The following is an 11,461-nucleotide window of genomic DNA, read 5'->3' as shown; positions in this document are numbered from 1 at the left end:
CTGAGTTTAGTCTAGGACAATTTGTCTGCACTACTAATTATCAGCAGTTACATTACCAAACTAGGGCAGTCCCTATAGGAGGAAAACACAAGAATTATACTGTATTGTCACATACTATCTATTCCGGACACTGGAGGGGCTTATAAACTTACACAGTATATAGTCTGAGGTCTGGGATCTGCCAATATGGGGCTAGTTTTCTGACTTTTTCAGATAACATGATACATGATTTTAGTTTTTTGTCTAGTCTCGCTTGAATATAGGTCAATATTAAATAGTCTCCTTATGAGTCGCCTTTGGAGAGGACGATGAAACCCATAGAAATGAGAGGCTTGGAGAGTGAGTGTGTATACGTCACCTCACCCTATATACTGAACTGTGGGGTACATGTTTTTTCTATTAGTCACCTATTAACTAACCTTCAGGGGGTGAATTATGGGTACAGTTTTACATTTGGAATTAATAAAGTTTAGTTTTATCATTTTGTCAGCAAACATGAGGAATGACAAGAGACAGCCCATTTAAGAAGATTCAATTTTGGTTAAATCTATTCCAACATTATGAACATAAAAAAGGCTTCTCCCCTATGTGACGTCTCTGATGTTTATTAACACTTGATTGCCAAGTAAAATATTTCCTATCTTAAGAAAATGAAAAAGGCTTCTCCTCTGTGTGACTGCTCTGATGTCTTACAAGAAGCGTTTTCTGGTTAAAACATTTCCCACATTCTGAACATGAATAAGGTTTCTCCCCTGTGTGACTTCTTTGGTGCCTAGCCAATTCTGATTTATTGATAAAACATTTCCCACATTTTGAACAGGAAAAAGGCCTCTCTCCTGTGTGAATTCTCTGGTGACTAAAAAGATGACATTTCTGGTTAAAAGTTTTCCCACATTCTGAACATGAAAAAGGTTTCTCCCCTGTATGAGTTCTTTGGTGATTAACCAATTGTGATTTCCGGTTAAAACATTTCCCACATTCTGAACATGAAAAAGGTTTCTCCCCTGTATGAGTTCTTTGGTGATTAACCAATTGTGATTTCCGGTTAAAACATTTCCCACATTCTGAACAGGAAAAAGGCTTCTCCCCTGTGTGAGTTCTCTGGTGATTAACCAATTGTGATTTGCGGTTAAAACATTTCTCACACTCTGAACAGGAAAAAGGCTTAAATCCTGTGTGGAGTCTCTGGTGCTTAACACAATCTGATTTATTATTAAAACATTTCCCACATTCTGAACAGGAAAAAGGCTTCTCCCCTGTGTGAGTTCTCTGGTGAGTAATAAGATGCTCTTTCTTGTTAAAACATTTCCCACATTCTGAACAGGAAAAAGGCTTCTCCCCCGTGTGAGTTCTATGGTGATTAAACAAATCTGATTTCCGGTTAAAACATTTCCCACATTCTGAACAGGAAAAAGGCTTCTCCCCCGTGTGAATGCTCTGATGTCTAACAAGAATCGCTTTCCGGCTAAAACATATCCCACATTCTGAACAGGAAAAAGGCTTCTCCCCTGTGTGACTGCTCTGATGTCTAACAAGAATCGCTTTCTGACTATAACATTTCCCACATTCTGAACAGGAAAAAGGCTTCTCCCCCGTGTGACTGCTCTGATGTCTAACAAGAATCACTTTCTGGCTAAAACATTTCCCACATTCAGAACATGAAAAAGGCTTCTCTCCTGTGTGGATTCTCTGGTGCTTAACACATTCTGATTTACTGTTAAAACATTTCCCACATTTTGAACAGCAGAAAGGCTTCTCCCCTGTGTGAATTCTCTGGTGAGTAACAAAAAGAGATTTCTTGTTAAAACATTTCCCACATTCTGAACATGAAAATGACTTATTTACTTTAGGAGAAGTTTGTTTTTTACTGCTTTTTTTGTGACCTTGATTTCCCTTAGTAATCAGTAATGAGTCAGGAGATGGGACCTGTTTCATAGGACCAGATGACAGATCTTTGCTGTAAATAGATGATGATATATCTGGAGTAACAGCAATCACTTCAGTTGTATCTTGTAGGATCTCAAGATTATCAGATTTAAAAATTGAAGATGTCAACTGTCCATCTGATCTCCTGTTATAGTCATCTGCTAAGATAAAAAAACAATTTTTTTTAATAAAATATCCTTGAGTTTTATATTTTTGAACATTTCTACTTAAACTGTCCATAAAAATTGCAAGCTATGTAAAAAACTTTAATTATTTACCAAGACAATGACAGTTCACAGTCTAATAGAAAACCGTGTTGGATGAGCCAGTAGTTTGTGGTGTTCAACTGTTTGTTCATTCTGCCTCCCAAATATCGAATAAAAAGAAACCAATCAATGTTATGTAGTCGAAAGTAATACCAATTCTCATCTCACAAAAACAAGTCCCCACTCAGGTCCATCATTTGTTAATGGGAAAACAGATAAGGCAGGTTACAGTTAATGCTATAGATAGGGTTAGTGTTGGGGCTAAAGTTAGGGTTACTGTTAGGGTTACTGTTAGGCTAAAGTTAGGGTTTATTCTAAAGTTAGGGGTAGGCTAAAGAATTAGGCTTTTCTCAATTGTCTCCCAAATAATTTGGTCACGTCAGAGTTTTCTATTTCCAGAAAAAAAAAAAATAAAAACAAATAAAATGTCCCGTCAGTATTATAGTGCAGAGGAGGCTTATGCACTTTTATGTTCTGACAGTGAAGAAACTGCAGTGTCAGATGGCGATGTGGATTTCGAGGGCTTTAGTAACAGCGACAGTGATAGCTCAGAAATGAGCAGTGATTCTGGTCCATCCACACACACAAGGACCAGTACAACAAGAAGGACAAATAGCGCTTCTGGAGAAATGTCTCCAACTCAGGGAACAATGCCCAGTACTAGCGCTGTCCCTAGTGCTCGTGAATTGGCGCACACCGATGTCCAAGGGGCTTTGCCTCTTGATGTAGCATTTCCCAGATGGGAGGCTTCGGATTCGGCTACTCCATTCATCCCTAATTTTAATGCCATTCCTGGTATAAATGTGGAGGTGGAACATTTTGGACCAATTATTTTTTTTAATTTGTTTATGACAGATCGCTTGCTAGAGCATATTGTCCTACAAATTTATATGTGTCCCAATTCATCAGCCAGAATCCACGATCCTATTATGCTAGGTCAAATTTATGGACACCAACTAATGTCCTAGAAATGAAAACATTTTTAGGACTTACATTCGCTATGGGGCTTGTTAAAAAAATGAGCATTTGGTCCTATTGGTCCAACCGCCCTGTTCAAGCCACCCCTATGTTTTCTTCCATTCTTCCTAGGACCTATTATGAAAGCTTTTCGTATTAATGAGGGGAATGATAGCCAACTAAACCCACCAGGATGCCCTACTTATCTGTGGACATCTGGAAAAATCGTTTGGGAGCTGATAACTCCATTTTTACAAGAAGGCTACAATCTGTATGTTGATAACTATTACACCAGCATATCTCTATTAAAAAGTCTGGTTGAACATTAGGGGCTTGTGGGACCATTCGCAAAAACCATCAGGGGTTTCCACAATCAATGGTCAGCAAAAAGTTCTGAAAGGGGCAGTCAGGGGCTTTCCGCAATGGACAGCTGCTTGCCATTAAGTATAAGGATAAAAAAGATATTTTTATCCTGAGCTCGATCCACACAGATGCCACAAGGGCCACTGCAGACCAACAGGGATCCACTACTCCAAAACCTGTGTCTGTCATTGACTACCACAAATATATGGGGGTGTGGACCTTGCAGATCAGGTTCTACAGCCATACCAGGTATCAGACAAATCATATCTCTGGTATAAAAAGTTAGTCATGTATTTGTTTCAGGTGGCCACATATAATTCTTTTGTGTTATACAAAAAAGCCGGAAATGCAGACACTTTCCTTGATTATCAGGAAAAGGTCACTGAAAATTTTGTTTTTGATAATTCTTTCCCCGCCAATCCTTTAGAATGTGAAGATGTCAGAAGACTCACTGAGCGACATTTTATTGCACTCATCCCAGTAACTGAGACAAGAAAGAACCCCAGAGAAGATGTCGTGTATGTTCCTAGAGAGGAATGAGGCATGATCCCCGCTATTATTACCCACAATGCCCATCACTGCCAGCCTTATGCCTCCATGACGGCTTTACAATCTTCCACACAGAACCACGTTTTTGAACTGTTTTGAGATTCAAGCATTTGGTTTATTTAGTGACAGACACATTTGAGTAGAGCTGACTTAACAATTTCCGGGGGTAGGTGGGGGGGAGGTCTCCAGAGACACAAGCTGGGCACAATATATTGGGCACTACCATGACATTGCTGCAATTTTTGCTCTGAAACTTCTACGTGTTTCTGGAAATCATCCATGTAGTGAAAATGGTCACTATATCCATAGATGAATTCCCAGAGGGGTGTCATTTCCAAAATGGGGTCACTTCAGGAGGTAATTCATCTCTGGGTGTAGTGACCATTTACCTATCTACCTATTTTCCAATGTAAAATCTGGGGTTAAAAACATTTTAGTGGTAAAAATGTAATTATTTTTTCTTCACTGCCCAATGGTATAATTGTCTATGGAACAGCTGTGGTGTCAGTATGCTCACTGCACCACTAGAAGAATTCATTCAGGGAAGTATTTGGTAAAATGCAGTCACTTTTGGGGGCTTATGCTGTTCTGGCACCTCAGGGGCTCTGACAATGTGACATGTCACCCACAAACAATTCCAGCAAAATCTGCTCTCCAATACGGCGCTCCTTCCCTTCCGAGCTCTGCCATGCGCCCAAACAGTGGATTACCCCCACATATGGGGTGTCAGCATACTCAGGACAAATTGCAAAACAACTTTTTGGGTCCAATTTCTACTGTTACCATTTTGGAAAAAACATTTAAGGTCAAAAAGTTCATTTTTTGTCCAAAAAATATGATTTTTTATTTTCACAACTCTATGTAACTAACTTCTGTGAAGCACTTGGGGCTTCACAGTGCTCACCACACATCTAGATAAGTTCCTTGGGGGGTTTAGTTTCCAAAATGGGGTCACTTCAATGTTTAGACACGTCATTGTCTCTGACAATGTGACATGTCACCCACAAACAATTCCAGCAAAATCTGCTCTCCAATATGGTGTCTCCCTCCCTTCCAAGCTTTGCCATGCTCCCAAACAGTAGTATTCTCCCACATATGGGGTATCTACGTGTTCAGGAGAAATTGCATGGAGCAATTTCTCCTCTTACCCTTATGAAAATGCAAAATATGGAGATGAAAAGATTTGTGAAAAATTGTATTTTTTATTTCCACGGCTCTACGTTATAAACTTCTGTGAAGCACCAGTGGTTTCAGCGTGCTCCATACACATCTATATAAGTTTCCTAAGGGGTCTAGTTTCTAAAATGGGGTCCCTTGTTGGCGGTTTCCACTGTTTAGGCACATTAGGGGCTCTCGAAATGTGACATGGCAACCGCTAATTAGTCCAGCATATTTTACATTCAAAAGTAAAATGGCGGCGCCTGCGCAGTAGCATCTATAAGTAAGAGATAGAGGCTACTGGACAGGCGCCGCTGGTGTCATTTTGCTAGATGTAATTTTTTTCTAAGCATCACAATAGCCACAATATTATAGGAATTATCACCAATAATATCAATGCTATTATATGCATTATGTAATAATGGGGGCAGGTCAGTGAGGGGTCAGCGACCTGTCATAAGCCAATACAGATGAATATGTAATCAAAGCACCACATAAAGCCCCACCCACAGCCCCACCCACAGCCCCGCCCCAGAGCACGAGAATCTCATTAACTGAAAACTACAAATGCAAATTAAACAACAGTAAACCAGAGTTGCTCTCATTTATGGTGGATCATTGGAGCTACTATGGATCCTGAGCAGAAGATTAAGTCTGCTGATTTCTATGCAGCCGCATCTCCGGTCCTGAGTACCAGCGGTAGCACCGGATGTTGATTACGAGAGATTCGTGCGAGTTTCTCGTATCACACAAGGTAGTGTGAATCCGGCCTAACTCTGTGTTCGGTGTGACTCTTTAAGCGCGCACTCGGCCTATATTGGGTCAGATACAAGCAATCATATAGATCTCGCTTTAAGGGATCACCCTCACACTAATACCAGGGAGTAGGTGGATCCTCCAGGTTGTAAGTTCTATAGAAAAGGGCTTTCACTGCCCAAAGTCATTTCAACAGTTTTGGGTGGAGGAGAATGTTGTGGTCTAGAGGCAAAATGGTGGTCATGGTAATACGTCCGGACTACACCACCGATAAAGCAGCCACAGCCGGTGACTGAGAGGAATCTGTGACTTCTCTGCATTCAGTGGTTACTACTCACCTGGGTAGTCATATGTGGGAATCTCCTCTTTACACCGCTCATCACCCCTCACATATGTCTCTGTAGTATTAATATGGGTCAGATCTTCACCCTGAAACAAATATTGTAAAAGTCACCGACAGATGGAGAAGTCCCATCTATGATCAGCTCTAATCCTGCCATCTCCACCGCTCTCATTACACAAGTATAAAACATATAATACTGGTGGATAAAACAACTGAGAACAAGACCTTCACAGCCGTCTACACATCATAGGGGAGATCTCCTGACACCTTCTCTCCATCTACCTGATGATCCTGAGGAGCACTGGGATCTTCTTGGTTACAGTCCTGTGGAAGAAGAGGTCGGGGACATCTCTCTGGTGTTGTCCTCTTACTGGATAGATCTGGAGGAAACACATACAGGGACTGAATTCATTCTCTACATACAGATAATTATAGGCCGTGTGTATTTAGTCCTGTCTATTACCTGGTGATGTGAGGGGTTGGGGAACCTCCATTATGACATTCTTGTATAGATCTCTGTGTCCTTCTAAATACTCCCACTCCTCCATGGAGAAATAGATAGCGACATCCTGACACCTTATAGGAACCTGACACATACAATGATACCATCATCCCCCGATCCCTTCATAGCATTACTGTATAATGTCCCAGCATTCCCAGCAGTGTCACCTCTCCAGTCAGCAGCTCAATCATCTTGTAGGTGAGATCTAGGATCTTCTGGTCATTGATGTCCTCATGGATCAGGGGGTGAGGTGGAGTCCCCGTGATTGGGCTCAGGAGACTTCCCCATCCCTCAGACACAGGGTCCTGACAGCGATCACTAGAGGTCTTCTTCACCACTGTGTAATCCTGGTTATGGAGAGACACATTAATAAATCTCACTAAAGACATTTCCAGAGTCCTCACCTCTCCAGTTCTGTCCATCTGTTATTCCCATAGATAAGAATGATGCAATGTGACTGTGGTGCCCCTGAGGGTTCAGTCGTCACAGAGGTACTGCACCTCCTCCTGAGGTGTGGTGCCCCACCATCCAGGTAAGGTGGAGACACCTGACCACGCTCCAACACCTGCATCCCACACAACATAGTAGTGTAGCAAAGCACCTTTGGTGGCTCCCTGCTTGGAACACGAACAACATGGGTGGTCCTAAGAAAAGAGCGCAAACTGTTCTGGGCCTCCCCTGCCTAAACTTCTATGCTACAGCAACATGGCCCACTCCCAGAGGGGTTCGTATACTGGCCTGTTATGGAGGAGTAGGAAGAAGATGCCGCCCCCAGAAGGAGGAGTGAAGCCCCATGGTGGGAAAGGAGCCCAGGAAGGAGAGAGAATGCCAGGACACCATGATGGAAGAAGGATGGAGGCCAAGAGAAAACGGTGGAGAAAAACAACTCTCTCCGAGACAGCACCTGCGGAGCCCATGGCCGCTGCGATACCAGTTGCAGGACCCGCCACAACCTCCAAGTCGATACTGCCACTGGATGCGGCCTGCCAGGAGGAGATACATGAGAGTCCCAGAGCAGCCTGTGGGGCAAGGGCTGTGTCCCCGCCCGGACCCGGCGTGGCCGCGCAGGTCCCTACCGGAGGCATCGGCAGGCACCAGTCCTGTGCCCGCTCAGATCCAGCTGTCACCCGCTCACCAAGCAGCTCCGGAGGTTGCAGCTGCCACCGTTCACCACCCGGTACCTGCACCGGAGCCAGAACATCACCAGGAGGCACCAGGTATGATCACTGCCCCTGCCATGATCCTGGTGCTGGGAACTGTACCTGTGGACCAAAATGGTCCAGTGCTTGCTCAGGTCTTAAGCGGCAGCACTCAAGTTTCACCAGCTGTCAGACCAAAAAGCAGAGCAGCGGAGATATCACCTGAAGCTGAGGAACAACACACATTGGTACAAGTTGCCACCCCTGCTGTACCCCAGGCAATGGTTCCATCAGCTGCCACCCCATCTACACAGGCAGCTCCAGCCACCACCTTAACTCCTTGGGAGCAGGAATACCTGCAATTTGTAGATCATCAACAGGAAGAGGAAAACCTGAAGTTTTCCCCTGGAAGCAGCCCAAGAAACCTGCTTCCACCACCCAAGGAGGAGACCCACATTAAGGAACATGTCCACGATAACTAACTGTTACCCAGGAGGGTATTAGCACCGTTGTGCCTTTTTGTTATCATGTTTTCTTCAGTTTTCTTTTTGCTTAGTTGCGTTGGCAGCATTTCTTATTGAACTGCAGAGATCATGGACAATGAGTGATCCACAAACTGTCCTTGTAAATAGTTGAGCCTCTTAAGGTGCCCTCTCTTGGTTTTACATAAGTCTTTTATAGATAAGAACTACCTCATCTTGGAGCATGGCTCCCACCCAAAGGACACTGCAAGAAATCCCGGCTGGGAGCGGTGTCCAACAAGTGCAAGAATTATTGACGTCTTAATGTGAAGTATTATATGATGTGCCTTAAAAATATTAATAGCAATAGAGTATAGTTATAGAACTTTATAGTGGTCTTTAATAAAAATGTTGATAGCAATAGAACAGATTTTATATAGAGTTTAGCTGGTAGTAATATCTAGGTATCTGATTAGGAGTGAATATTTTACAGAATTTAGACTTATGGTAGCACTTTGATAAGGATGTGTAAAATTTGAATAAAGATTTGAATACAGGTGACGAACCAGGCATCAGCGGTCTGACTAAGTAGTCTGTGAGATAAGATCCTGTGAGTGGGATGGATTGAAGGAAGTGCTGCAGCAGACCTCAGTGACCTGTGTCTGCTGGCACAGGAAAGAGATATTCAGAAAGCCTAATTCTCCATAGGAAAGATAGTTTTGTTCGGAACGTAAGGAGAAGAAGAGAACTAAGGACTAGGGTTAGAGCAGAGGCCTTCCTCAAGTTCTAAGCGAATGGCCGGGGTCCGGTCCCTGAGGTTGTATGGATACTAATGGTCCTGCAGCAGACACCGGAGGAATAGAAGTTGTCACCACTTTATTCCCACACAAGACTTGGGGGCACAACAGCAACGTGAGTGAGCCGGGACTTAGTAGCAATTAGTCCCCGAAGCAGGCTACAGCTGTCTGCCGTACAAGTAGAGTTCATAGGAACATCTGACAGGAGGAACTCCAGTGTAACTCAGTACTAGGAGTACTTCAAATAGGCGCTATAAGGGAGACGTTCAGGAAAGACATATGTTGGCGGAGTGTTGGAATGGAGTACTTCATCTTGCCTGGATGTTGGCTGAGCTCCTGACCTGGAGGACACGGCATGGATGCGGGCACCTGTATGCACAACAGACTGTGAGTAAAGCTTTGGAACTACATGCCCTGGTGTCCTCCGCTTATTCCTGCGCCAACACACTCAGCACTGCTACATCTCTGTGCTTAACACCGCACCATCTCCCTCTTTTCACTGTCTCTATGTCTACTCTGCCCTGGGACTGCAGCCCTACCTGTGGAGGGCCACAACATCATTGCTGCACCACACCATCTGTCCCAGAGGATCTGTCTGCAACGTCGGCTTAAAATCTTCATTGCCGAACACCACAGGTGGCATCACGAATCATCCACTTATAAACTTTAATCATTATCCACAAGTACTTGCAATCATCCCCCTTTTACAATGGACGCCCAGGGCCACGGACCGGGTCACAGCTACAGTGACAACTCCCATTGAGATCAACGGGCCCGGTACCGAGTACCCCGCCTCCCTGGGTGAGGGCGATCCATGACGTCATCAGAATCTCTCACCTCTCCAGTGAGATGGAAGAGGATCTCTAGGGTGAGGTGTAACATCCTCTCCGTCATCTTGTCTCTGTCCATATCCATCCTTGATGGGTAAATCAGGAAAATTCTCTTCTGTAGAAGATCTTCACTGAGAGGATCCGATATTGTAGAGACCTGAATGAGAAGAAGATGATCCGATGTAACAGCATAAGAATCCTGTGTAATAATACAATTACTGGAGATAATAAGGGAAACATATGAGGAGATTTATTATCTTACAGGGTTTAGTTTTCTTCCCTGACATCTACTAATAAAACCTATATATTTAGGCCACAGACAACAAGCAGTTTCCTCCTCGGAGTCGGCAGCTGAACACGTTCCTCATAGACTCATCTTCCATAACGCTAATTCTCCTCTCATTACCGACACTGGAATCGGCATTAGCAATACTGCAGGAGATATTCATTACACGCGACATGAGAAATAACTCCTTCATGATGAGGACGACATCTTCATCTTCTACTGCGGCTCTAGAGACAGATTTGGCCAGAGTCGGTCACTGACTCCATCCCCACCAGCCGTCTATATGAAGGTTTCCCGTCTTCCCCGCACTGGAATCTTCTATCACGTTAGATCTCAGCTCTGAGTCACACACAGAAGTTTGAGGCTTTTAGAAAAGATTTTTTGTTTCCACAATCACAACGGACAGAAATGATCTGATCCCAAAGTCTCCATGTACAGTGATTTATGGGGATTATTTCTGGCCTTAGACTTTCCTATATTACAAGAAAAACACCAGAAAAAGCCGATATTAAAATGTTTCTAAAGAAAAATTGGCTCCAACTATTCTTGTAAGAAGAAAAAAATATGTAAAAAGCAGAAGACACATTTTATAAATTTTAACGTGAAACATTTATTAAAAAGAAATGAATCTTTTTGGGCCCCAGAACATAGATGTACACCGCAGGGACGGCACAGATGAGGCTTCAACAAAAACCCTGAAAAGCAAACATGGCATCTAAGAAGGTGTGACAGAGTTTGGCTGAATGCCCCCCGCCCCAAGTACTCGATAGTATGGGGCGGCCTAGTTACTGCGATACTTACATGCCTAATAATGGGGTCTGGGCTGCAATGTATGAAGGTCTATTAGGCCGGGCCAGAGGCAGCGTCCAATAAGTTACCTTATAACGCCCCCATACACATTAGACTAAAGTTCCATGAAAGCTCTGATTTCGGGGGGGTTTGGCCGACCATATAATGTATTTGGGGGCCTCCCGACAAATGATGTCAGGGCAGAGAAGGATCCGGCATCCTGAATTTCAGAGGATAATCAGTTTCCTCTTCCTGTAGATAATCCTCCTCTAGAGGAGTCTGGAGGCGACTCTCTCATACAGACCACAGGAAAGCTGGAATATTTGTGTGTATGGGGGA

At 43.6% G+C, this 11,461-nt stretch overlaps 1 protein-coding gene across 1 annotated transcript; it reads right to left on the bottom strand.

Moving 5' to 3' along the window:
* Window positions 1–257: 257 nt before the first annotated feature.
* On the bottom strand, window positions 258–10,164 carry LOC141077456 (uncharacterized). Its single transcript, XM_073564402.1, has 6 exons — window positions 10,055–10,164; window positions 6,988–7,167; window positions 6,782–6,905; window positions 6,601–6,698; window positions 6,314–6,404; window positions 258–2,087 (listed from the first exon to the last, which is right to left on the bottom strand). The coding sequence occupies exons 1-6, from the start codon at window positions 10,130–10,132 to the stop codon at window positions 643–645; spliced, it is 2,016 nt and encodes a 671-aa protein (XP_073420503.1). The 5' UTR covers window positions 10,133–10,164; the 3' UTR covers window positions 258–642.
* Window positions 10,165–11,461: the final 1,297 nt, after the last annotated feature.

This window comes from Dendrobates tinctorius, unplaced genomic scaffold (assembly GCF_039654945.1).
Source record: "Dendrobates tinctorius isolate UK_male_01 unplaced genomic scaffold, ASM3965494v1 ptg000452l, whole genome shotgun sequence".
In the NCBI taxonomy this organism is placed as follows: Eukaryota; Metazoa; Chordata; class Amphibia; order Anura; family Dendrobatidae; genus Dendrobates; species Dendrobates tinctorius.
Note: the sequence above shows the minus strand (reverse complement) of the source record. Positions and strands in the feature narration are given on the sequence as shown.

Excerpts from the sequence above, each read along its gene's own strand:
- LOC141077456 (XM_073564402.1), bottom strand. The coding sequence starts at position 10,132 with ATGGATATGGACAGAGACAAGATGACGGAGAGGATGTTACACCTCACC. Across the intron at positions 7,168-10,054 it reads TCTTCCATCTCACTGGAGAG|GATTACACAGTGGTGAAGAA; the intron begins GTGAGAGATTCT and ends CTCCATAACCAG. Across the intron at positions 6,405-6,600 it reads GTGCTCCTCAGGATCATCAG|GGTGAAGATCTGACCCATAT; the intron begins GTAGATGGAGAG and ends TATTTGTTTCAG.